Source organism: Zingiber officinale, chromosome 6A (assembly GCF_018446385.1).
Source record: "Zingiber officinale cultivar Zhangliang chromosome 6A, Zo_v1.1, whole genome shotgun sequence".
Taxonomy (NCBI): domain Eukaryota; kingdom Viridiplantae; phylum Streptophyta; class Magnoliopsida; order Zingiberales; family Zingiberaceae; genus Zingiber; species Zingiber officinale.
In genome coordinates, this window is record NC_055997.1 from 3605001 (window position 1) to 3631948 (window position 26948).

General features: G+C 33.5%; 4 protein-coding genes across 7 annotated transcripts in view; all 4 read right to left on the bottom strand.

Annotated features, from left to right (window-relative positions):
- Window positions 1–472: 472 nt before the first annotated feature.
- The window catches only part of LOC121995616 (3-hydroxyisobutyryl-CoA hydrolase-like protein 3, mitochondrial), a 28944-nt gene continuing 2468 nt past the window's right edge, over window positions 473–26948 (bottom strand). The window contains exons 1-10 of one of the 2 annotated variants that reach the window (XM_042549348.1): window positions 7543–7760; window positions 7292–7393; window positions 7094–7158; window positions 4325–4459; window positions 4139–4235; window positions 3625–3754; window positions 3077–3255; window positions 2124–2251; window positions 1946–2047; window positions 473–788 (exon numbers count right to left, since the gene is read on the bottom strand). In XM_042549348.1, the coding sequence (XP_042405282.1) occupies window positions 690–788; window positions 1946–2047; window positions 2124–2251; window positions 3077–3255; window positions 3625–3754; window positions 4139–4235; window positions 4325–4459; window positions 7094–7158; window positions 7292–7393; window positions 7543–7645 (1140 nt within the window). In that variant the 5' untranslated portion in view covers window positions 7646–7760 and the 3' untranslated portion in view covers window positions 473–689. Of the gene's footprint in view, window positions 789–1945; window positions 2048–2123; window positions 2252–3076; window positions 3256–3624; window positions 3755–4138; window positions 4236–4324; window positions 4460–7093; window positions 7159–7291; window positions 7394–7542; window positions 7761–26948 lie in introns of those variants that run through there. The other variant, XM_042549349.1, reaches the window with a different exon arrangement.
- On the bottom strand, window positions 13105–16706 carry LOC121995614 (TSL-kinase interacting protein 1-like). 2 transcript variants are annotated; one of them, XM_042549346.1, is made up of 8 exons: window positions 16447–16706; window positions 15603–15781; window positions 15074–15276; window positions 14673–14914; window positions 14373–14568; window positions 13910–14266; window positions 13603–13824; window positions 13105–13524 (listed from the first exon to the last, which is right to left on the bottom strand). In XM_042549346.1, exons 2-8 carry the CDS (start codon window positions 15718–15720, stop codon window positions 13387–13389), a joined length of 1476 nt encoding a protein of 491 aa, XP_042405280.1. In that variant the 5' UTR covers window positions 15721–15781; window positions 16447–16706; the 3' UTR covers window positions 13105–13386. The 2 variants fall into 2 exon arrangements, with proteins under 2 accessions (XP_042405280.1, XP_042405279.1); XM_042549345.1 differs by having other exon boundaries at window positions 14358–14568; window positions 16447–16703.
- LOC121995617 (protein SLOW GREEN 1, chloroplastic-like) lies at window positions 19064–21884 on the bottom strand. 2 transcript variants are annotated; one of them, XR_006115880.1, is made up of 5 exons: window positions 21149–21884; window positions 20044–20190; window positions 19863–19943; window positions 19368–19602; window positions 19064–19273 (listed from the first exon to the last, which is right to left on the bottom strand). XR_006115880.1 is itself a non-coding variant. In XM_042549350.1 (4 exons), exons 1-4 carry the CDS (start codon window positions 21806–21808, stop codon window positions 19420–19422), a joined length of 1071 nt encoding a protein of 356 aa, XP_042405284.1. In that variant the 5' UTR covers window positions 21809–21884; the 3' UTR covers window positions 19064–19419. The 2 variants fall into 2 exon arrangements, 1 of the variants encoding a protein (XP_042405284.1); XM_042549350.1 differs by having other exon boundaries at window positions 19064–19602.
- Window positions 22364–26714, bottom strand: LOC121995619 (small GTPase LIP1-like). The gene is made up of 5 exons (XM_042549351.1): window positions 26622–26714; window positions 24726–24998; window positions 23547–23600; window positions 23324–23454; window positions 22364–22677 (listed from the first exon to the last, which is right to left on the bottom strand). The coding sequence occupies exons 1-5, from the start codon at window positions 26712–26714 to the stop codon at window positions 22479–22481; spliced, it is 750 nt and encodes a 249-aa protein (XP_042405285.1). The 3' UTR covers window positions 22364–22478.

Sequence of the window (26948 nt, forward strand, 5' to 3'; positions counted from 1 at the left end):
CTTCAACAACAAAACTCACTGTAGTGTGTAATAAAGCTCAATTCCTAACTTAGAATGTTTTAAAATTATTATTTTTTTTTTCAAATCTAATTTAGATTAATATTAAAATTTTCCTCATTTTTATTTTTTTCAAATCTAATTTAGATTAATATTAAAATTTTCCTCTTTATAAAAATTAAACAAAAAAATTTGTAATTATTTTCTAATGAGTTTTTTAAATTTATTTTTACATGTACACAAACATCAAAATGATTTTTATCCCTCGTCTTTTTCCCTAAATTTGTCCTGATTAATGTATGGACCTTCAGCAATCCACTCCATTTATGTATTTGAATAATAGTTCTTACCTGGTACAGTATTCTCAAATATGTAGTAAATCGACGTGACGTCCTTGAAGCTTTCATGTTCAACAAAGCTTGCTGAAAATAATCATAAAATCAATAAGATATTGTTAAACCATTTAACGGAGTAGTTCAGCAAGGAACCTTAAATTAAACTTATGTGTCTTCACTTCCAGCAATCCTTATGTAAATGTTATTCAAGTCGAATATATCAAAATTACATTATCAGAGAAGACAAATACCTACAATTTGAGACCACATAATTGTCTCATTTAATGTTTTCCGAGGGCATACCAGAGCAAGGTTTTGCAGCAGGTCCTTTTCTTCACCTTCATTAACTCTTCCTTGTCATACATTTAATTCATTTTCATCAGGTAATGGGGCAAAAACTGATTCCACTTCAGCAGTGTCAACTTCCTCCAATCTGGATGGGTTCCATTTCGGATTCTGCACAATGGGAAAACTAAAACATGAGTGCGACTTAAGAAGACATGAAACGCTTGATCAGCGATAATAGAAACAAATGAAATTCTTGATCATTATGCTGATAATTTTACTATGACATGTTTGGTACAATGGAATTAGAGAAATGAGAATCATTCATTTTTAGATTTCATGCTTACAGTTGGTTGCTAGTTGATAGTGGAAAGCATCTCTGATAAAGCAGAAGTGAAAGAAAAGGGCATTCCCCGTGTCCATTTCGCCTTCAAATATTGCATTTACATTTATGCAGTTACTTCAATTGACCGACCTAATCTTATGATGACACTTGAAAAAAATTCAGAACACAAAATATAAGACCGAACTAGACTTATGGTCGTCAGAATCATAGAATTCTTCATAGTATTACCCAAAAGTATCCATTTGGGCAGTGTTTCTATTGAACTTCGAATAAGTTTTAGGAGATCAGGTAAGTTTTTCAACAATTTTTTGTGAACTAAAATGCATATGGAATGAGTAACATATTTTCGACCGGAATGAATTGACATATAATGTTGCTCTAATTATAGAAAAGTTAGGTTGGTAAAATGTAATTGCTAATGCTAAAGTTACTAAGAGTTTAACAGCTATTTTTTCCATATAATTATTGAGATTTAATCAATTAATTGCAATAATTCTTGAAGAAAATAAATTACTCATGACACTGAAATCGGTGAACTGGCATCTTCCTTTCACCATGCTCATAACTTGGAAGAAGTTTTCTAATCTGTTTCATCAATAAAAACAAAGTTGGAATCAAATCACTCAGACTAATTCCATTCGAGATTGCAATTCATTCTCTGAATTTCCTCTATACCATGCCAAATGAACCCTAGGTCATCGTAGAACATCGTAAAGATTAACCATACTGGAGAACGAATTTATATGATATAAATGAAGTGACGATAAAAAAAATGGTTTTTTCTATAGTTTATCCTCCACATAACAGGATAGATTAGTGATCTGACTTAGGATCCTAGTTTGCATGCTTCTGAAGATGAAGGTATCAAAGTACTCCAATTAGAGCTCAATAATCATTATAGTTACAATAGTGTGAAAATGATAGTCACTGTATCAGCTCTTAGATTCTCATAATAAAAGCTTCTCTCAGACAGAAGGGTTACCTGGTCCTTGTCCACCAAGACTGCCCGAACACCTTCAGCAAAATCATCTCGAAGTGAGGATCTCAAAGCGATCCGGAATTCAGTTTTCATTACTCCAGTTAGCTGTAGTATAAAACCGGTTATAGCTGAATAATCATTTGTAGGAAAATAAAATATATGATTTGTTGAAACGACTTACTTTTGATAGATGATGTTGATTGTTTTTATGTGCTAATGCAACTTCAGAAAAATGTTTTTGGGTGAGGCAAAGAGAGAACGGAGCACCTTTAGCTATTCCAGAAAGAGCCTCGCTAGCCCATGCTGCCACTGACAAAATTGATAGAATTTAGTCGCATATTGTGGAACCATAAATTAAAGATAAGAAAATCTGAGAGAGAGATGTTCATGGCATGTGTCTATTACTAAAAGAATTTCACAGAAAATAAAGGCTAACTGGTTTCCAACTTGTGATGCTAAAATATATAAATTGGAGACGCAAGGAGAGATTTCTTTAGATGATAATCTAACTTAATATATCCTTTGTGAAAGTCAGCAACTACATTTTTTTTTTTTTTTTTTTTGCAGAGTTTGGAATTCATTCTATATCAATTGGCACGAGAGAAAATTTTGTTCCACCTGCCAAACTCCACCATTGCCATGTGCACTGTCCAAGTGACCTAACTTGAATCATATTGCCAATACATCAAACCAATGTGATTCAACCAAAGTACAATAAAACATTTTCCCAACCCATTTCTCTTGTCAGGTGTTTGGCACACCCAAAACTCTCCAGCCGGTAGGGAAGTGAAACCCCAGATCTGCACAGGATTTCAAACCCTTTTTTCCTTCAATCTAGCGATATATTAAACACACTGTTACCTTTTCTTCCCAAGAGATATTCTACAGAATGTGAATAATTAAAATAAATTATCAGAATTCAGAAATGTACTCCGCAGTGGCTGAATCCAACAACTTAAAAGAAACTAAACAAAGCAAAGCGAGTAGTTCATGGAGATCTATTATTCGCACATGGAACTTTGTCGTTTTGCTAATAGACTATAGACAAGTAGCACCCATCAAGAACATACTAACTATATGTTTGTAAAAACATAGTAATTTATATTATCTTTAACCTTGTTAACTATAACATACCTGCAGTGTCAGTACTTGTTTGGTGCCTTTTCAGCTCCTCTATTGTCTCAGAGACTGATCTATTTACACCAAAAGATGAAACAATTTGAGGCAAAAGTGTTTTCAGTTGAGACTCTGAACCAGGTTCTTTACTGTACTCTGCTAGCACAGCTTCAATATCTTTGTGAGGCTCATTGGAGCTGGCAAAAGAAAATATTGTATGTCAAATTGATATTTAAATTATTATTCTCATTTTTGAAGAACAGCTTAAGCTAAGAACACGAGCAAAGGAATAACAAACAACTAGAGTTTGGTAAATTCATCATAAGAAGCACCAAATTTTACATTTTAGTTCTATCCATTAAATACAAAATCTGTGGCAAACAAGAAGTATAAAGGCTTAGCAATAATCTTAGCATGCAATTTTCATAGTTTCCAGGACTCTCTTTTAAGAACCAGAAAAAGTTCCATTAAACTAGAAGTGAATGATCATCTATCAGAATGCACAGCTAAAGCACTCCTCCAAACAATAAATTAAGAAAAGTAAACTAGAGATATCGCAAACATACAAATTGATATTTTGCAGGGCTTCCTTGAGGGCAGCTATGCTACCAGAGGGAACAAAATGAGTTCCAAGACCTATGTACAGACTATCAGCAGGGGAGGATATTCTTTTTCCAGTCAATCCAAGGTATGCACCTGTAACCAAGGGCAGTTAGTGTAGCAAAGGAAAGCCCCACAAGAAACACCCTAGAAACAATGTAATATATGTGAGTTGGTTGTTTAGATGACCCTTCAAGAAAAGTAACTGTTTATTTTGAATGAAAAACAAATACTTTAATAAGATTTGCAAGTGTCTAGATAATTTATGAAGAATGAAATGTCAGACTTCTTGATTATATAGCTACTTCTTAGTAAGAAACAGACGTCTCAAGTATTCTTCATGGGATAGTGAATGGACTAGATTTATAACCGCAATAGTATAGCAGCATATACTTGGAGAAATAAGTACTGAACCATTCAGACAAAAAAAATGTCGCAACACAAAAAACATGCTTGCAATAGAAGCTTCAAGATGCATACCAATTGCTCCTTCCCCAGGAGTATTGGCAGCAATATAAGCAAAACCAACATCTGGAAACAAACCAATTCCATTCTCTGGCATTGCAAGAAGAGTTTTCTGGCTCCCACATCAAGATAGAAGTAAGCATGCCATAGCAAAGGCAATCATAACCATCAGAGCACAATATTCAGAATTGTTACAAGTACCTCAGTGATGATGCGATATTGGCCATGTCCAGACAGCCCAATTCCAAACCCCATAGTCACACCGTCCATTAAGGAAATGTAAGGCTTTCTATACTCCGATATTTTACATATCAAAGAATACTCTGCAGCAAATACCTGTGAGGAAAACCAATATGAAACATCCATAAGCCTAAGTGAAAGAAAAGTCTGCCTATACGGAAAGAAAATTCAAAAATCTCTAACAAAACACAAGAATCAGAGATGTATACATATAAGTTGGCAAAAGAAACAGCATAAAGATAGTATACCACAAAAGATAACACTAATGACACCATATAACCTTACAACATAGATAACCTTAGAGCACCAGCCTTGGAGCAGTTTCAAGATATTCAAAAGTATCCAGGTTTAGTCACAAGAACAACTTTGTTATGAATACGCAACACACCAAAAAAACTCTATATATATAACAAGATATATAATAATAGATGAACTTTGCATGGAGCCACAGGACAAGTCAACTATTCATCTTTTCCTATTGTCCATACACAGCAAGCATCGAGTTCATGGTTAGTGCATGGGATACAGTGTTTTCAAATTCCAAGATCATAATGTAAATTAAGAGATGAAATGCCAAATAAACAAATGGTATTTGGTAGATGTGTGCACACTGTGAACACAATTGAATCACCAAATGGCGTATATGCGTGTAATTGTATGTGGATATATATGTGAATGGATAGGTATCTAACAAGAGAAATTTTTAAAATAAGTATTCATAAAAGAAATGATTTTATTAATAATCACAATGAAGTGCCACACAATAAATAACCAAATGTAGAAATAAGAATAGAAAAATGTTAGGTCTGAAGACCCCTACTGTAATTTGCTATTATGGATGGACGTTAGCTTTTAGTTTTTTGATTCAGAGAATTGGCTAAAACCCAGCAGATGGCTAGACTAGGTTAGGAAAGATCATTAAAAGCAAACTGAACTGGAGAATGCTTACATAGACACAATTCAACACCTTGCTTCCCTACCCTTTCATTGTGCTATTAAGATCCTTTAGTTTCATATATTATTTCAAATTTAAGTACACATTTGGTGTAGCCCAAATCGTGTAATATAGCCTAAGAGTTGTGGTTAACCACTACAATCCGTATGTGAGTGCATATGCACATGGATCTCAAATATTTAATGCCTATGTCAACAGTGTCAAAAAGTGGGCAACTTTTTTGTTGTCCTTAATCTGAAAGCTGTTGATCATTAATCAACCGACTTGTTACATAAATCAACAGGTTAGCTTACCCACAAAGTTCTGCCATGTTCTTATCCTAAGTTGGAAATCAGTTCAGGTTATCAAATTTTTACTACTTTCCATTACAAATTTCAAGTGTTTAAAGATACACATAATAGAAGTTTGCTTCACAAAGTATACAATCCACCATAGGTTTTGAACAAATCAGGGATTATAATCTCTTGGGCTCCACATGGACAAGATTCACCCTTCTTCTCCCACATCAAGACAGAACAATGACGTCATAACAGTGACAATAGTGAGGCTTCTTCCTCAACGAGCCGCAGGCTTGGCATAGGGCTCTTCATATGGTAGCAGGGGTTTTTCCTCAAGGAAAATGTGAATTCAGTACAGGGATCTTTGCACAGCAGTGAGATGGCTTCTTCCTCTTCAAGACATGGGATCAAGATAGGCTTTGCACTATTCCTTTGTGGCAGCTATTTCTCAAGATTCCTTCCTTCCTTCCATGGAACAGGTTCTTTAGGGATTGTTCTTCCTTGCAGTTCCTTCCTTGTCTTAGCATAGTTTCTACATGGTTCCTTACGTTGTCAAAGTTTCTTCACAATTCCTTCCTTTGTTCTGTAGAGTTTCCCAATTCCTTCCTCACAATTTCTCATAGTAATTCCTTCCTGATGATTCCTTCCTCATTCCTCACAATTCTTTCCTTCTGGTTCTTGTTCTTCCTACTAAATGTCAACACCAACTAACACCAGGTGTTGATACACTGACACACTCTTATTCCCGTCGAGGATAGATACCCTGGCTCAAAATGGGGCTTTTACCTTGAACAAAATGGTAATGAAATGCAGATAAGTTAAATCATCATCATATATTCCTATTAGTCCAAGTATTTAGGATCAATAATAAAGATTTTAGAACTTTATGGAAGACTATATCACTAATACTATCCCAATCTTTTAAATTATTCTTAATTACCATGAATAGAGTTTTCTTTACTATCCTCCTACCACTCACAGCATCAATTCTAATTGATTTACCTAGGCCAATTATAGAATCTATTAATTTATTTCAACAAATCAATACATTATTAATCCATTTCTAGTCATTTTGTTAGTTATTGAAGTTACAACTAATTGTTCCTAGATAATAATATATTTTATTTTCCCTTTCTAGTGCCATCTCAAAAATTTCATCTCTGATGCATTAACAATTGTACATGCTATTTTTTTAACTATTATCACTCTATATAGCAAGACATAACACACCTATAATGTTTCTTTTATTACTCTAAGGGGCACACAATGATCAAACAAGAGTCCATAAACTCCTCTCTATTTCCATCAGTCACTCTGTTATGATATTTCAGAATTATTACCTTTTTCTAATAATAAATCAAAATATCGAAAACCCTTGCATGAATATCATATTCATTCGTCTTAATCATTTGCTCACTCCGTTTCTTTTGTTGAAACTCCATTTCATATCAGTTCCATTACAACCGAATATGTAGAATGAATTTGCTTCATATATACCTTTGGTACAAGTGGTGTGGCTTTGTCCTTTTGAATTTCCGCCACAACACCCTTGATATCCATTCCTGCATGAAGATATAGAAATGAAACCCAATCCCTAGGCCAGTGATTCAAGATGAAGCAAAATAAGGGGAGAAAAAAGGGGCAACCGCAAATCCTAGTTTACATTTAACAAAAGGATCGATACAGGTTAATTACCTGCAGAAAAGGCACGGCTTGAGCTGCTCTCGACTAAGATGCACTTTACGCTAGGATCAGGTTCCCACTCATCTAGGAAACCCTTGAATCTTAAGTCCATCTCTGCATCATTTATTATATCAGTCAGTTACTAAAACCACTGCATCAAGAGCAAGCGCAGAGCGCAGCATCATTTAATTCGCCCTTGCCGATCCCTGAACCATATAGAATCAAAACAGAGAGACATTAGGCGAAGAGAAATGTGCAGGAACCTAGATTCATGGCGTTGAGAGCTTTGGGGCGATCGAGGGAGATGATGGCGACACCGTTCGGCAAAACGCGGCCCTTCACGAAATCTTCTGCGGTACCGGCCATGGCGGCGAAGAACGGAAGCGATCGGAGAGGAACCGAACAGGGTTTGAGGGATTTGAGAAGAACCACGCGAGGGATTTTAGCGTGGGAAGGAAACGAGGACGATAGAGAGGCGAAACTGATCGGTGAACTTCTCGTCTGCATTATTGGTTGAGGATTGCCTGCTCGATCCGAACAGCATACACACGGATTCAGTATTCTCTAGCATAGTTTGCAAAATCGCGATCCGGATCGTAGGATCGTACGATCCTAAGACCCAAAATCGATCCAGGATCGTGCAGAATCGAGTTTTGCAGCAGGATCGCAGCAGGATCGGTAGGATCGGTAGGATCGGTAGGATCGGAACAGGATCGGTAGGATCGTAACAGGATCGGAGTAGAATCGGAGCAGGATCGGTGGAAGCTTTGAGAGGTCATAACTTTTGACTCGGATTGAACCACGGGGCCTATAATATATCAAATCAAAGCTCGTTCAGAGATCTTTAATAAATTTCAAAGTTTATCCTTAACCACCCTATTTCAAACCCAAAAAATATTATTTAAATCATTTTCGGATGCCTAGAAGATTTTATTTTTTATTATTATATTTTTTCATCTTGTTAGGGTTTTAAATTATTTAAACATATATTTAATTATTTTTGAGTTAGTTTTTTATCAATAATATTCATTCATTTCCCCCCCAAAATGATGAATTTTTTGATGTCTATTGTCTAGTATTGTGTGACATCAACCAATCTTTAGAAGATTATTTTCGACGTTCATATTTAAATCAAAGGATCCAATAACTTTTGTTATGTACGTTAGGTGCTTTATTGGCCTTTAAATTAGATCATCTTATAAACCAAGGAAATATTTTTGACGTTGAATGTGTTATTATTATTGTGTTAATAGAAATTTTATATTCTTTTCATTTTATGATATGAAAATATAAATATTATTACTATGTGAGAATAGTAGTTAAATTACTAGTTAATTTAAATTTGTACATGTAGTAATGTAATCTAAGGTGTTGAGTGTAAATGATTGCATATATATGCAAAATTAGTTATCTATTTATATGTAAATGAGTTTTTAAAGTATTTTTTCTAATTATTAATCATGTATGATAAGATTTTAAGGGTTTTTGGTAGGATCGTACGATTCTACGATCCGATCCTGACCGATCCGATCCTGACCCTAAATCGATTCTACGTAGGATCGCGATTCTACAAACTATGTTCTCTAGTGTCTACCGCTGCTCGAACAACCCATGTGGCCTCTGCCAGGACAACCCACGTGGCAAAAGACGATGCGCTCACTTCAGGACGCCATTCGAAAGTGAGGAGCGGCTTAAGATAGATTTAGACGAATTTGACGGGCGACATCTGTCCGCGACGCGAGCCGAGAAGCGTCCATTAGGATCATAATAAACTAAATGTTCGTTAACAAATTAGGTATCTCAATATACATAAAATTAATTAAATAAATAAATTTAAATAATTCATTAAATTAAATAAATAAATTTAAACATATATATATTTAACTTGTGAATAACATTTATGAACAATATTCATTAATAAGATTTTCATCAATATGATAAATAAAATAAATAAATATGAATTATCAAACTCAATAACTAATCAAATAATTAAAACTTTCAAAGAATCAAATAAGCATGAATTGAGAGCTCGATAACTTATAAATGAACCAAACTCGAACTAAACTCAAGCTAAGTTTGAATTGAAAGCTCCATAACATCTAAATGAACTAAACTCAATGTCATAAAAAATAAATCAAATTAAGTTTGAATAATCATTTGAAAGATTTGGTTCATTTTAAGCTTGGCTCGGTTCATTTTAAGCTCACAAAAGTTTCATTTTAAATGTTTGATCCAAACAGCATAGACACGGATTCAATATTCTCTACCGCTACTCACAACCCATGTGGTCGTTGCCTGGACAACCCACGTGGTAAAAAGATAATGTATTTACTTCATGACGCCATCTGAAAGTGAGGAGCGACTTAAAGATAGATTTAGACGAATTTGATAGGCGACATCTGTCGACGACTCGAGCTGAGAAGCATCTATTAGGATTGTAATGAACTAAATGTTCATGAACAAATTTAGTATTTAGTTTGATAAAAGTCTATTTATGTTCGTTCAATATGCACCAGATTAATTAAACAAACAAACTTGAACAACTGATTAAACTAAACAACTAAATTTGAACACTTATGTGTTCAACTCGTTAACATTCATGAACAACATTCGTAAATAATATTTCTGAACAACGTTCATGAACAATATTCATGAACTATATTCATTAATAAAATTTTTATCAATATGATAAATAAACAATAAAATAAAATAAATTTGAATTATCAAGCTCAATAATCAATCAAATAATTAAAAGTTTCAAACAGTCAGACAAGCTTGAATTGAGAGCTCGATAGCATCTAAATGAATCAAACTTGAATCAAGCTTAAGCTAAGTTTGAATTGAAAGCTTCATAACATCTAAATGAACAAAGCTCAAGCCAAGTTTCAAACAAGTTCAACCTCATAAAAAATAAACAAAATAAAGATTAAATAATCATTTTAAAAATTTAGTTCATTTTAAGCTTGATTTAATTTAATTGGATTATCTTATCAAATAAATTTAAACACTCTAAATCTTAACTTGACTCAACTCGTTTATAGCCCTAGCGCTCACCGATATCGCGCACGGATGTCGCCAAGATTATTCCTGAGGTTTAATCTAGGGATGACAATGGGTCGGGTTCGGATCGAATGCTATATCCTCCGTTCCCATACCCATACCCATCGGGTATAGGATCTCCGATGGGTATACCCATACCTATTAAATGATCGGATATCTTCTATAGTTATAATTTTTTTTCTTTCTATCCAACTATTATCATTCAACAAAAATATATTAAAATTAACAACCTATTAAAAAAATATATATATAATTAAAAAAATATATTAAACATCTATATAGTCTCGTCCCAATATCAATAAAATAATAAATTGATTTTGGAAAAAAAAAATTCTTTAATATATGTATATATATTATTTAATCGGATATTCGGGTCAGGTATCGGATATTGATAGTCCCTCTATATCTTTCTCCATTCGAATCGGATGTTAAATTTTCCATCAGATTCGACCATTCGGGTGAATTTATAATCCCTAATTTAATCTCTATTTTAAGATGACAATCTATCATGGAATACTAACCCGACTATCCGTGGGACACTCCTCCCACAGCCCGTCTCCCCAAGTATGCGGTAGTTGTACAAATATGTGTTATTTATTATTGGGGACGCTTTAACGTTGCAGGTAAATTAAAGGTTGCAGCATAAATATTGTTGAGCAAAAATATCAAGGGGTCCTCTGTTTTTTTTCTAAACCCCTGTATTTTTTTATCAAGTAGTATTTATTTAAAAAATAATATTTAATCTTATTGACCAAAGTTAAATATAAAAAAAATTATAAAAGATAATTATGACAATATCTTTTAAATGTTTTTTAAAAATCAAGAGGAAAAAATATATTAAATTTATTGATAATTAATATTTTTAACATGTGCATAATTACAAATTTAATAATTAAAATCAATAAATTATATGTAACCTTCAACAATATATAAAAATTAATACTTAATTATACAAATAAAATAAAAATATATATTTTTTCATCACCTGGTTGTGCAGCCGAACACAATGTATAGTAATTATTTTTTTCACTTCCCCCTAAATAAAATATATATTTTCATTGCCCTAGTTGCGCAACCTTTGAATACAATACATAATAATTATTTTCTTCATTTCCCCTTAAATTTAAAATTTTAAATCTGTCTGTCCACAATTGTATAAGTTTCTGCGGAAATAGGTAAAGGTATAATTTTCTTTTCTTACATGAAAATACATTTTCTTCGTCTTCTTCGAGCTCTTTTGCTTTCTTATACATGCACGCAAACCTCGCATCTCAGTTCATCACTTTTATTGTCAAAGAGAGTAACACTAACAACGTCAATCCTCAACTGACAAGTTTTGATTTACAAGACACCGAGAGCGGACACACCGACATCAACCACAGATCCGAACGAGTGACGAAGGGCACCATCACTGGATGCTTCTATATTTTTTTGTTCTTTTATGTATATTTTTTTTCCTGTGTACACCATCAATTCAACTAATCAATAATTAAAAAGTCAACCCGAAGACATATATAATTATTTTCCACATCAATTCAATATTTTTTCCCTCTAAAGATTATCAAAAAGATAAGGATATAATTATCTTTTATAAATTTTTTCACATTTAACTTTGGTCAAAAGGTTAATTGTTATTTTTTAAATACAAGAGAGTAAAAATGTTACTTGATAGGAAATACAGGATGGTTAAAGGTACTTTTCCCTTTTTTTTAATCAAAAGAATGTCACACTCTACTATTGAGTCATATATAATTATTTAATTGCCCTCTAGTCTTATTTAGTACTGTAATCTCCCGTCTAAATCTCTCATCTAATTTCAGAATCTATCGGACGCGTTGCTACGAAATCGTAGCTACTACAATATAAATATTAAATAAGCATGTTGATGTTTAGCCGTGTACAATTGCCCAACTGCCCTCCAATACTATAATCTCCGGCCTAATTTCTGAACTGGTAGGGTGCGTTGCTACAAAATTGTAGCTACTACAATATGAATGTTAAGTGAGAAGGTCGATATTCAACCGTATATAATTACCTAACTACCCTTCAATACTATTTAGTATTATAATTTCCTAGCGAAATCTCTTGCCTAATTTTGAACGTATTGTTTAAAATTATAGTTACTAGTTACTACAACGTGAATATTAAGTGAGCATGTCAATGTTCAACCATGTACAATTACTCAACTGTCTTCCAATACTATATAGTATTGATCTCTCGCCTAAATCTCTCACCTAAACAGTGAACTAGTCAGATGCATGATAACAACTACGAAACCATGTGATTATTAAGTGAACAAGTCGAATACGTGTTGTGACAACTATGGTTTCATAAATATTACATGAATATTAAGTTAACAAGTCGAATCCATATTAAAGCAATTACAATTTTGTAACTGCCACAATAACATAAATTCACGTTATAACAATTACGAAATCATAACTACTACAATATAAATATTATTAAATAGATTATGTATTTTAACAACTGTAAAATCATAATAGCTATAACCTGGGTAACAAATACAAATTGTAACAGCTATAAAACAATAGTTATTATAACACGCTCAACAGGCTCAAAATTTAGATGAGAGATTTAGACAGAAAATAATAATATTGAACAATTAGAAGACAATTAGGTACTTACACACAACTAAATAGTAAGATAAGACACCTTTTAATAAATATATCAAAGTAGAAAGCCTCTTGATTTGATAAAAAAGGGCGTTGCCCAATATTTTTCAAAAAAAAAAAATCTTAAAGGACTTGGTATTAACAAAATATACACAACAGCAGAATACAGAGAGTTGCAACTAGAAATTATAGTTACGAAAGTAGAACAAGGATTAAAGTGATAGTTTAGTTCTATGAACAATTAGTCATTTAAACCTACGGAACGAGGCGTCTTGTGTGGATGGTTCATATTCCTAATCCAGAACACTCTCCACTTCATTCAGCAGATGATCCCATATTTTAGGCAGTTCCACAGAGCTTGAATGCTTATGCTTTTGTAGTTCCAAGAGTGTAGAGCTAGAGTATATCTCCGTTTCAAACAATTGAAAAGTTCTGAAATGCATCCATGCTGCTTGCAATCAGTCCACCAAGACCAATGATTTGATCAGTTTCACCATCATTCCTCTCTTTAGGGCATGCTGCAACAATCTCTAATGGACCCAATGAATCCGTCTGCAAATCACAGATTGATAAATGTATATTAGAATCTACGTCGGGCATAGTAAACAGATTGGCATTAGGAGGAACTACCGAGATAAGGTTCATTCCGCCAAATTGGTTGCTTTCATTAAGTTGAACTTCTGCTTGAAACTCTGCGTGTGCATTTAGGTCTTCAGCAAGCCTGTCCTGGGAATGGCGCTGCAAAACAGATTTGGGTTTGACACAAGCAACAGTTGCATCATGCAGCTGAGGACTAGTGGCTGGTGCAGGACAATTATCAGCCAAGGATACCTGCTTCACCGGTGAATCTAGCTGCAGATTTGATTTAACAAACAGTTGATAATGTGTATCGACCATCCTGAATACAAACAAATTGATGACAGAAATTTGATATTACCATATTGGTACATCCCATTGTGGGAGAAACAAGTGGGGGTGAAATTGGAATGTCGTGACTTGAGGGAGCAGCCTTTGGGAAAGGAAATGGATGGCATGTTTCTTCAGCTTCCAAGATGGAAGGAGGGGCGATCCGGTATGATGGATGACTGTATTGATGTCCATGCATAAATGCAGATATGGCAGCATCAAAGGAATCACAAGTTAAGGGAATTTGAGGAAGAGTTAAATTCTGAGTGTCTAATGGATCAAGATTGACAGGAGCATCTGAAACTTCAGAAAATATGGCTCCAAAGCTCATGCCGGATAGACAATCAATCAATGATGTATTGATGGCTTTCACATTATTCTGGTCACCCTTGTCCATGTTATAAAAAGAAGAGCACATTGAGTATACAGAACTAAAAGAACCTTAGAAGTATGTGAACAACAATAATTTCCAAAATTACCACATTCTGGATTACTTTTTCTGACATTGGTGCCTGGATGGTGGGATTTACTGAATTGTCTGTATGACATTGTCCATGCTCTTTGCCTGATACAGAACAAACCTTATCATTGTTTTCCCCGTCAAAATAATTGTTCTTTCTTAAGATGTCATAACCAGCAAGTGCTACAGATGCCAGCTGTTTTGTCTGGTCAACATTGAACCATCCATATCTTCCGTGACAAAAAAACCAAGAGACACATATCAGTTTAATGGAAATGGATACGAGATGCTAGGGAGGAAAAAGCATATAACAAAGTACATGTAACTATCAAACCTCAAACGAAAGACTGCAGGGCTGCCAAGGGAAGCATGTACATCAGCAGCAGTGAGATTTGAATCTTCCAAAGTCCATTTACTACTGTCAGATAGATTATCCAGGCAAACATTATTTGGAAAAAGCATAAGCTTTCCTGATGCAAATTTTGAGCTGCCCCACTTATTGTTGAGATGTTTCACAACTGATGATATTTTCTTCCTAGTTGTTAAAGTCAATTCTAGGTACGGATTGAGATTACCCTGTGGCATCAAAATGTTAAAGCAACATCATGTAACAAACTTAAAGAGAAAATGATGATTATTGGGCAAAAGAAGGACCTCCTTTTTCCATGTAAACATGAAATTAGCAGTATTACACTAACGCTAATCATTTACCTTGGCTTGAAGTATAGTGTTTACCTGTTCTAACATTTTCTTAGTTTCTTCATCTATTGGGAAGAGTTGAAGTTTCACTTTTCCATAAGAATCCTGATGTTTTCTTTGTAGAGATTCCAAATCTTCTGATAGAGTTTCCACAAAATTAGTTTGTTGACCTTTATTACCCATATGATTCATCTGAATAGAATTGAGAAGTTGTCCACCTAACTCAAAACTGCTATTCCCTGGAAATTAAAAAGAAAAGAAAGTAACAAGACTTGAACTCCTACAACTACCGAGCAATAAATTTCACTTTAACCCAATTTCCTAAGCTTCACTCAAGGGCTCACACTGATTATAAATTGTAGAAACTATTTCCTTGCTAAACTATGTTGATTGTCTAGTTGGTCTATTATCAACAAATTTCATGTTTTCTTGCATGGAACAAGATGATGATTAGCTGCAAAAGTGGAAAGAAACACATGCAATAGAAAGATGAAGGAAATAGTATATTTGCATAGAAAAAGAAGATAAGGAGAAAACAATTTGGAAATTTATATTATAGAAATACCTGTTATTTTTCGTTTCTGCTTCCTGACCTTTATGCTATCCGAGTTGTTGCAACCAAGACCATCTTTTGTACCTGAAGTGGTTGTTGCTTTTCGATGGTTGGAAGGTTTCATGGTCATACTATTTTCCTTAAAGTTGCTTTAAAGATGTGTGGCAACAGGATCTTCAAGCCAAAATGCTCTATGTCAAAAGAAAGCTCCATGAGTCGGCAGTTGACACCCCACATATTACTGATAATTTAACTCAGCAATTGACATAAAAAAGGACAAATGAGCACAATAATATATCAATTGAAAACTGTAGTCCTTCAGTTACAGGTGCACAGATTAAGTGAATTACTAAAATTAATTTCAATTGATGATAAGTTAGGCACAAGATGCAAGAAACCAATGACCTAGGGTTTGCACTAAAGCTGATGAAATATTTAAGTGTCAAAGCAGAAGAAAAGAAATGGTAAACCATTGGTGCAGGAAATATTATCTGAGCTTAAAGATGATTTCTGGGCAGAGAACTTAGCAAATTGGAGCATGAAAAATCTAGCAATCTATCGACAACAAAAAGGCCAAAGTCCTCAGTATTGCATTTACTGCTTATTGTACTTTGTTAAAACAAAAAATGATCACCACGTAGGTACAATTCCCCCAGTGTAGCCAAAGGCGCGACGAAGAGAGCAGTTTCCAAACAACAAACACAAAATTAAAACAAGATCGACGATCGAACCATGCGAACCACAACCAAAAAAAATCACAAGAACAGGGAAAAAAAACATAGGACATCGCAGGCGTTTCATGACAAAATAAAGATATAGAAACCCTAGAACATCTCAAGTATTTTGCAAATATTACCAGATCCGGAGTCATTCGAAATCCTGGGAATGTTGGTTAGCGATTCCGAACCCTAATCTCATCAACAAGATGCGGGACGCACGACGCCTCGCCAGAAGATCCAGAGAAGAACAGAAATCCAACGCAGGAGGTGTAGCGCAGAGCAAGAACGAAGTGTTCTTAGTCGAAAACCGAGATTTTATTTTGGAAACTTGCCGCCTTTTACTTTTCTTCCTGAACACTGCAACCGTATAATAGACGAGCGGTGTCGCCTCTTTGGTCACGACTTCAGCCGCGAGACAAGTCGTGTTCTAGTTAAACCCAATGAGGGCAAATATCCACATGCATCCAAAAATTCCAAAAAAAAACAGCTCCTTTCCTACAATTAATCTGATAAATAATATACCAAATTGACCTGCATAATATCAAAATACTCAAAATGAGCCTAAAAGTATTTTATGCATAATATTTCTAATAAATTATTAAAAATAATTTATTTTAACATATTGTAACTACAATAATGTTGAAATAAAATATTTTCGATACGAAAACATAATAAGACTTCCTTTGGCTTTTAAAAAATAAATGGTAAAAAATAAAAAAGAACATTTCAAATTAAGAAAAACATCAAATTAACATTTTTTAAAATAAATAAATGGACACTTATCATAATTTTATCCGAAAATACTCATAATAATTTTATCCAAAAATACTCATGGATTTAGCGCTGCTATAAAAGCTATCGAGTAACTTCTACAACGTGTAAAATGTAGCAGTTAGTTATTATATATTATAGAAGGTTATATGTTAGTTTCTACATGCTTGATCATGATTATATTATGTTCATTTGAAATATAATGTGTCATTGAGTCTACGTATTTATTTTACTTATTAAAATATTATTTTAATCAAATTATTACTAAAAAAACAAAATCAAAATGATATAGAGTATTTGGTATGAGCTTCTTAGATTCTAACTACGTGAAAATACTTTTGAGTATTTGTGAATGTCAAATTGTTTCAGTTTCTATAACTTTTATTCAAAAGTTAGAAGTAAGAATTTGATTTTTTTTTTTTTTTTTTTTTATTTATGATCTAAAATTAAAATTTAACATTTATGTTCTTAATAAATTTATCATTGTCACTCGACTTTTGACGTAATTTCTCTCTTCATTCATGTTACTTCCCAAATCATTTATAAAATTTCAATTATATTTTATTATAAGTATTCACACTTTAAATAATATTATATATTTTTATATAATTTACATTTCAAAATTTTTCAGACATATTTTTATGTATTTATATAAATTTTTTATTTTTTATGTTTCTATTAATTTTATATATTTTTCAAACATTCATCTTATAAACAAATAATTTTGATACCATATTCAAAATATAATAATAATTATATAAACACATTATTAATGATGTATTAAAATTATATTTAGATAATTAAAAAAGATTAATTTATATAGTTTAAAAATATTGTTATCATTTAATTAAAAATTAAGTAATTATTCATTAAACATTCAAATTTTATCTTGTATTAACTTTTGGCTTATATTTTCAAACACTCCATACTTTAGTGTCTTATTCTATAAGAATTACTTTTAAATAAGCAAAAACTCTCCCAAACACTTCCATAAAGTCACTAGCTTCTACACGTTGCAGAAGTCAGTAACAAGTGCACATTATAGAAGCTATATTCTAACTTCTACGCGCTCAATCAATCATGATTAAATTATATTTATTTGAAATGTAATAAGTGTCATGAAATCTACATGTTTGTTTTACTAATTAAAATATTATTTTAACCAGACTATTATTCAAAGAAGTAAAATCAAAATGATATAAAGTCACCATTGTATAAGCTACATGTTAGTTTTTACACGATCGATCATGATCAAATAATGTTCATTCGAAATATAGTGAATATCATTGAATCCTCATCGCCTATTTTACTCGTTGAAATGCTATTTTAACTCAGTTATCACTCAAAAGTAAAATTGTTTGTTCTACAATTCTAGAAGTTAATTGCTAATTGCCACATGACCAAATAATCAAATAGTATAAGAGTATTTTGGAGAATTCATGTAATAAGATGCCCATTTAACTTTAATTTAAAATGAAGTATCCATCTCACGATTTTACAAATGATGAACACTCTTTTTATTTTTGCCCAAAAATAAATGATAATTCTCATAATTAGGAATATATTTTTTACTATACTAAATATATTATATTCACAAAGTAAATTTAAGATGACTTTAAGAAACAACTAGTTGAAATTTGCCTAAACATGTTGAATGAAATTCATGTCTATCTTAATTAACAATAATAAATCAAAATGGCTCCAATAACTAATATGAATGCTATAATCTCATACTTCTAGCAACAATTCAATTCAATGAGAGAATCAAAAATATAGTTAAACTCACATGCATAGCTCAAAATAACCTATTAATGTTTCCTCTCTCTACTCCATCTCCATCAAAATTTCATAGAGTTTTCAGATCTGTCAATCCAAACTAATTTCCTCAATCTAATTGCATTTCACCTACCTCAAGTGTGCATTGATTCTGTTCAAGTTAGGTTGATAAACATATTAAATGGACCATAAAATTATGACAGGCTCTGAAGAAATAATGTGCTAAAAGATTCAAGAGAAAAGGTTCTTCAACAGCAATACATGAATGCATATATTACTCTTTCTCACTGAACAAACATTCCCTCAAATGGAACAGTGTCTAAAAGAATCATAGTTTTGCCAACCGAGGATTACCAACCATCTGATTCCCATGACAAGTTGCAAACAGAACATGGCCATGGCATTCTTCATCAACCACTATAATCAACCAAAACATCAAACATTAAGGGTTAGCTAGTACTTGCCTCTCTCTTCTTTTTCTGAACTCCTGAAGACAGATTTAGTTACCAACCTACACGGTACTGAGGTTCTGTAATAAACATGATCAAAACTCGCATGTCTTCTCATTTTTGAGGTGAGTACTCAGATTTGAGTTCTTCCCTGAATTGTTGGGATTCTGTTTTCGCTGACAGTATAACATCATCGATGAAACTCCGCTGGGGCAGTTCATCTGGCACGAGACTTCTGTATATTTCAAAGTGTTCCTCCGCTTCCTTTTTTTTGTCTAACAAACTATAGACGATGCCCTGCAGTACAATGCAAGCAGCATCACCTCAAGATGTTGAAGTTAAGTTTATTATTCTCCAGTTTACTTTGATGAAATTGCAATTAAAGAATTATAAGAACTTAAATAATCAGGAAAAAATTAGTGATCATGAGAACATAAACTTCGATATTATAGTAAATGTCATGTAGGAAGCAACAATTTTTGAATGACTGCTTGAAATAAAAACTCAATCTGCTATGGTATGCAAGCTAACGTTGTAAAACCCTAATGAAACATTACCTGACAGAGGTATGGCCGAAAGTCACGAGGATTCGCATTGATGAGATTCTGAAAATGCTGGGAGGCAGCTTCTAGGTCACCCTGATTAACAAAAATATAAGATCCATTGAACAAATTGAAGTTGTGCGTACGCTCATTTAGCACAGGATAAAATAATCTGGAGCTGGTCAATAGGAAGTACCTTCACAACATGCATTTGTGCAATCAAAATCTTTATATTCTGCTCTTCTGTGACTCTGTTCTCGCGCTGTGCAAGCTTTAAAGCTTTATTGAGCATTTCAAAAGCACCATTGCTTTCACCACTCTTGTACATGGCTAAGGCAAGGCCCTTCATGGAATAGCTGAAGTTAGCAACTAAATCGAGTTTCTTCAGAACCAGATATATGCATGAAAATATTTATCAACTTTTACTCACATATAATTAGACAGCATTTGATGTAACTTGATGTACAAAAACAAACAATGCTTGAATGAAACTAAGTCAAGCTTGCTTGATTGTGTTGAAGCTTGTTGATTAGTCTTACTGAGGTTGTTCAAGTTTGTTCGTTAAAATTATCATTTATCTCAAGATGAGGTCAACTAAATGCATTATTGTTCTTAATATTTAGTTAAAACAATAGTCCAATAAATAAAATTTATTATTTTCCACTTTTGGATACATAAAATATATAAAACTATAGAATTCTAACATAAAAATAAAAATAAGATCATAATCGGACTTCAAACAAGTTATTAATCTTTATTCATGAATTGCTCACGAGTTCTATTGAATGTTAACGAGCAAAGTTCACTAGTATTCAAGCTTTTTTTTAATTAAGTTGTTTATAAATATAGTTCAAATATAAATGAGCTCTTATCAAGCCAAGGATGAGCTTGTTCGTGAACATCCTATTGATCTACAGCCATCCTAAGAGGGAAAGCAATCATTCAAGTACAATCCATCTCAAATGGGATCAGGGAGTCAATTGCCTCAATTAGTTCTAGCTGAATCATGAGCGACCAATTGAAATTTGCCTAAAAATTAAACATGTTTTACATCTAATGCGTATAAATCTCATATCTTGTTAATTGTAAATGCCTGAACACACTATCAATGCTACAATCGCATATTTCTAGCAACACATGAACTCCAAATAAACATTACATATAAAATAGTAACGGAAGACGAGCAGGAGCATAATTTATTCAAGAACAAATAATCAATTTGCAATCTATTTTTCCAAAAGGCATAAGATAAACGAAAGATTTAACAATTAAATGAGAGAATTACAAACACAGATACTCACATGCAAAGCTCTAATCAAGAGCGGCCGCTCCATTAATAAATCCTTAAAAAGCTTCTTTGCTTTCCCCAAATTCCCCATCAGTTCATAGCACAGAGCCTGCAACAGCTGCCACTCCACCTCGTCTGGCTCCAAATCAATCAGACGCTCCACAAAATGCACAGCCTCTTTCGTCTTCCCTTTCTTCAACTTGCCATACAAAACCACTTTAAGGGTCTCCACGTCCTCCGGGTTCTTCTCCAACACCTTCGCGTACATCTCTACCTCATCTTCTACTTCAGGGGCGCCGATCTTTTCCTCCAAACTCGCAGAAAAATTGCTCCTTTGTGGGTCGTCCAGCGCTAAAACAGGGCGGGCAGTGAATCTACCGAAGAAAAGAAGCGACCCGAAGAAGACGACGGCGGCTCCCTCGACGATCCTTCTCCAAAAGGAAGAATTTTTATTGGTAAATCTGTCGGTGTGGGGGCTTCGAGAGCACCAGATCTTGAGCCCGTCCGAGGCTGGGGTTCTGGTGGAGAAACGAAGAGGCTTGAGGATACAAGCAGGAGCTTTGGTGGATATTCGTGCAGATACGAAGGGGCGAGCTGTAATCCCTAGATTGGACATCTTCGGATGGAATTGACCGATACAGAGAATGGCAGACGGGAAGCTCGCCGTCGCCATGAGGAGAGAGCAGCTTCTGTGCACAAAACCTCGCTCGCGTAAAGCCCTATCGTTGTTTCTGCGACATCCAGGACAATTTTTTGCATCTTATTCCGAATTTAATAAAAAACGGTATTTTAAATATTTTTATATTAAAACCTAGAATCGTATTATTTTACTATTTAATTAAATAAACAACTAGATGGAGTCCAAAATTAAATTATTTTAATATATTTTTTTCACCAAAAATAATTTTAAGATTTTGATTATTCCTTTTTCTCTCTAATTTTTAATATAATTTTCTCCTTTGTATTATTTTCATATCACAACGCATCAATTTCTTTATTTTCAATTCTTCTATATATCGATACAAAATAATTCTTCTATATATCGATACAAAATTACAATCGCATCTATTCATCTGTATCTCATTAGTTAGCTTATCGGACTTTTTGGATACTATAAAATATTCTCATCCGCATCATATATGTATATCTGTTTCAGAATGAACATGCACTTGGCCTTTCTCCGGAAGTGTATATAAAAAAAAATCATGCTGCTGAAATGCCACACCCGAGTATCATAAAGCATTCCACGGAAAGTTCCACATTCCACATAGACAAGAACTTTACAAACAGAACTTGATCACAAAGAATATGGCGATAAACAAACACTATGATCAACCAAAATATCAAACATTAATATCGGCCCGATTTGATTGAGTGCGGCTACTTTCAGGCAAACCATAAGCAGAATATCTCTGGAAGCTGTAACTCTCGGGCCCCGACACTGGTTGCTGAGGGTAGTGTGTTCGCGGCGGAGTAAGGTTATGCTGAGCAGGAAGTGGTGGAACTGGAAGAGCACTATGCGCGGAAGCTTCCCCGCTTATGCTGCATAAAACAGTTTATTTCACAAGCATAAGAGCTAGAGAAAGTAAGAGAAGAAAACAAATAGCTACTCACAACGCCAAAGAATGAAAACAAACAATTCTTTACTATTTCCTTGAAATCTAAAGCTCAATTTAACTATTACATCTACAAAAGAAATAACCTGCTCAAAATGCCTACAAAATAGGTTTGACATTTTGGTTGTGATTACTTGGATGAAAAGTCGAGAGGGAAGAGAGAAAGACACAAAATTGCATGTAAAACCCCATCAGCGTGTACACCTTTTGTGTCACTTTCACTCCTTCCCCTCATATCTCCCATCCAAGAAAACTAACCCTTTAAGGAACTGTACTGCAATCAACAAGGGAAATCAACTGAAAAACACAGACAGATGAGTTAACAAAAGGTTATATTAATAAAAGTCCATGTTAACATTTCAAATTAGCCAGTGCTATCTTACAAAGTAACTATAGGATAAAAAGTCTGAAAGCCTTGAAGCTAATTCCAGAACAGATGCAAAAAGATATAACATCGGAAACATCCAAAATACAATTCTCTAGAAAATGGTGGATACAAACCATTATTTTTTTTCTGAGAGAATAGAATAAGACATATTTTTATATCAACTAACAATTCAAGGAGGAGATACCTCAATCTTCGATGCAAACGGTCATCATTACTAGCATTTTCATCTGCACGGTGAATGGTGTTTTGCAATGGGCTTATAGACCATGAACTAGGTCCTGGAAGTTCATCTGAGAAATATCTTCTTCGAATCAACTGAAAACAGAAATGATTTTGATATTTAGAAAATAGAGCTATGAGTTAGCAGAATATAATCTAAAGATTAAAATTGATGAAATAATACAAACCATGCGGAAAAACTTAATCACAGCTTCCTTGTCATATTTGGCTTCTTTAGCAGCCTGATGAAAAATAGCACATAAGATTCATTGACTTTCTCAGATGATATATAAAGCTCTAATCAAAGATATCATGAGAATTGTCTAATCATGTTCTACCAGTAACAAATTGCAAATCCCAACTACTTTGGGATGGCTATGTGGATCTTATCTAAACATTGGTGTATGTTATCTGAAGGCGAAACTGTGTTAATTGATGATAATTTAATTACATTAAATTTCAAACTTGAATTCCGGAGAAAAACTTAGGAAAAGAAAGGTTTTAAAACAAGTAGAATGAAATTGAATGTATAAAATATAATTTCAATAATAAGTAGAGCATCATCAAAAGTTGAGATAGACTAACATAAAATTCTTATACGAGTTTTAAATATCTTGGATCTATTATTAACAAAAACGAAACTATTAATGAATATATTCTCACTAGAATAAAGAATGGGTGATCCAAATGAAGAAAAGTATCTTGAGTTTTTATGATAGCCTTGTGCACTTTAGGCTAAAAAAAAAATTTATGGTACAACCCACCATACCTTATGAATCAGTGTTGGAAGGTAAGAAAGTAACAAACACAAATTGGTTAATGTAAAAAAGAAAATGTTCCGGTAGATGTGTAATGATTATAAAAGATTAAAAAACACTCATGATCGAGAACAATTATATAGTAGGTAGTATAGATTGTAAAATTATAAACAATAAGATAGTATAACTATGTTCAAAGGTGAACTGTAATAAAAAGAGATTTAGAATGATTTAAATATTTCTCTTTTCATGCCACTGTAATTATGTACCCTTCTGACCTAATATTAAGGCATAATGTAATTAATTTTTAACCTCAATTGAAATATTTAAATCAAAGAATGAAAAAAGTCACCATCACTATAGTTGGAACACATCACACTCAAAATTTGGTCCAAACCATTTTAGTTCCTAGTAAACTAATGTGCTGGATATCCATAGTTAATATTCAAATTTCTTGCCTAAATAAAATTCAAATAATGCCATCAAATTTCCATGTTTAAATTCACACATAGGACCATAACTACTAAAAGGTAAATCTTCATTGCACCAAAGAACTAGTTTCTCTCTAGACGTATTAATAAATTCAAGCTACAAAGATGCATTTCTTACAGCCAAAAGACTAGAGCCTGGAAAGCTCTCTGTCAAGGGAAGTTCTTCACTTGAAGGAAGCAGGCCATGTTTCTCAACCCACAGGCGAGCAACATCAACAAGATTTCCACTGCTTATCCTTGTGCCCTCTTTTGCAGCAATATCAGTTTTGTTACCAATAACTAAATAAGGAACAGGAAGACCTCCAGGACCACCAGATCCCAGAGGAGCTGAAAATGTACCGGTTGTTGCAATCTCAACAGCCCACTTTTGCAAGTTGGTCTTTGTCCTTCTCTGGGAGAGATCATGGACAAATATAACACCTGGAAAGGAGATTCAGTTTTTTTTAAAAAATAATAATAAAATGAGTACCCACAATATACAATTGCATTATTAGTTAAATTTAATAGCAAAAGAAATTAAGATAATTTATGGACTCATTCCCCTCACTCCCTATGATGTAGGCATGAGACCATAATAACATTGAAAGGAGTAACAGAGATGAAAGCCCTGAGATGAATATGTAGGGTTTAAAAAAAATCTAAAATCAATCAGATAAAGCTATAAATGGACAAAAAAATGAGCTAGAGTTTATTAAGGTGGTATGAATAGGTACAAAATAGACAGTGAATAATCAGAAAAGTTAAATTAATTAGAGCTGAAGATGTGTGGAATAAGAAGAGACCAAAGAAAACTCTGTTAAACAAGATTAAAGTGGCATGACTACTAATATAGCCTTGCATAGAGTTCATTGTGGGGTAAGATTCATGTAGCCAATCCCGAAAACTTGGGTACTTAGAACTATGCATAGCTTCTAGTTATTGTTAGTGCTGTTGCATCATGAATGTAAATTAAGTTGAAAGTTAACTGCAGATGCATCCATTATGATAAAATCAGGCTTCGTCAATATGCATGCTTGTGATACACTAAACCCTTTTAATCAAGGAAACAAGTTATCCTGAACCAAAAAACACTCTCCTGATTCTAATGGCACTAAGTATGGAGCCATGTTAAAGCAGAGCCCCAAGGGTAAAAGTTTACAGTTTGCTATAGTTAGTTAACCATAAATTTACCTCTCAAAAATTTCATTTGTAGTATCCTGTGTTTTTTTATGTATATAAATAAGATCTAATCCGTTGGCCCTTGTGTCCATCTTAGGGCTCTGCCACATTAAATAGTTTAACCCATATGTGCTGACCAGAAAATCAAATTAAACGTTCTGTCATTGATCTACATAGATATAAGAAACAAAAAAATATGCTAAGACTGTACAAGTAAGCATGTAGATCCTGAACCTGGCATAATTTGCAATGTAGTCCAACATGACTTATCCATGGGATACAGATTCAGCATTCGGTAATACATTTCAAATAACATACATCCTTGGATTGAAAATGAAGTAAAAAGTTCAAAAAGCAAATTGGGGGTAAAACTTTGTTAATGGTTAACTTCTGAATCAAAATTAAGTATTAAAACTATGCCCACAAAAACTTCCTACATTCATACGAAATTGTTCTAGAGTCTGAAATATGGCATCTAATACCAGGGAAGCAATATAGTACAAGAAGAGTTTTCATTAAATAACTCAGAGGCAAACAGCGATGTGCAAAATGGCAATAATTATATTCAACATTTATCTATTTGCACAGACCTCAAAATGGCAAATACCCTTTAGGTTCAAGTTTGTGTATATGCATGCATGTGTAATCAAACTAACTCACTCCATGGACCCATACAGACATGATACTTTCTTTTATTGTCATCACTTGTATCTGCAGTGGTAAGACTAGAAACTACTCCATCTTAGTAATCTAAACATGTGAGAACCAATATTAAAGTATCTAACTAAGGTGTGCCAAATTAACTGGGTAACTACTAAAGGTAGACCATAACTGAATTGTGATAGATGGAGCTTACCATTAACTTGTGTATAAAAAAGAGATCTACAATCCTTATAGCGTTCATGCCCTGAGACATCCCAAAGCTCAACAAAGAAGTCTCTTTGTGCATCACCTTTTATGTTACTCGAAGAGCTGCTTGAAGCTCCATAAGTAATATGCTGGTAAGATAATTAAAATGTGTGAGTAAACTCTGATCTAACTCAAACAAATAAGCTTAGGTATAAGAAAAGAAGTTAGTTTTACCTTCACACCTACTGCACATCCAACTGTTTGAGAAGGTTTAGAAATGGAAGAACCTTGCAGAATTAGGTGTACCAGGGATGTTTTTCCAACACCTGTCAGG

Excerpts from the sequence above, each read along its gene's own strand:
- LOC121995614 (XM_042549345.1), bottom strand. The coding sequence starts at position 15,720 with ATGACCATGAAACCTTCCAACCATCGAAAAGCAACAACCACTTCAGGT. Across the intron at positions 14,915-15,073 it reads CTAAGAAAATGTTAGAACAG|GGTAATCTCAATCCGTACCT; the intron begins GTAAACACTATA and ends TTGATGCCACAG. Across the intron at positions 13,525-13,602 it reads GCGGAATGAACCTTATCTCG|ACGGATTCATTGGGTCCATT; the intron begins GTAGTTCCTCCT and ends TGTGATTTGCAG.
- LOC121995617 (XM_042549350.1), bottom strand. The coding sequence starts at position 21,808 with ATGGCGACGGCGAGCTTCCCGTCTGCCATTCTCTGTATCGGTCAATTC. Across the intron at positions 20,191-21,148 it reads TCTTGATTAGAGCTTTGCAT|GGCCTTGCCTTAGCCATGTA; the intron begins GTGAGTATCTGT and ends TATTCCATGAAG. Across the intron at positions 19,944-20,043 it reads CACAAATGCATGTTGTGAAG|GGTGACCTAGAAGCTGCCTC; the intron begins GTACTTCCTATT and ends TTTGTTAATCAG.
- LOC121995619 (XM_042549351.1), bottom strand. The coding sequence starts at position 26,714 with ATGCACAAAGAGACTTCTTTGTTGAGCTTTGGGATGTCTCAGGGCATG. Across the intron at positions 24,999-26,621 it reads TTTTTATACACAAGTTAATG|AGAAGGACAAAGACCAACTT; the intron begins GTAAGCTCCATC and ends GATCTCTCCCAG. Across the intron at positions 23,455-23,546 it reads TGATTAAGTTTTTCCGCATG|TTGATTCGAAGAAGATATTT; the intron begins GTTTGTATTATT and ends TTCTGTTTTCAG.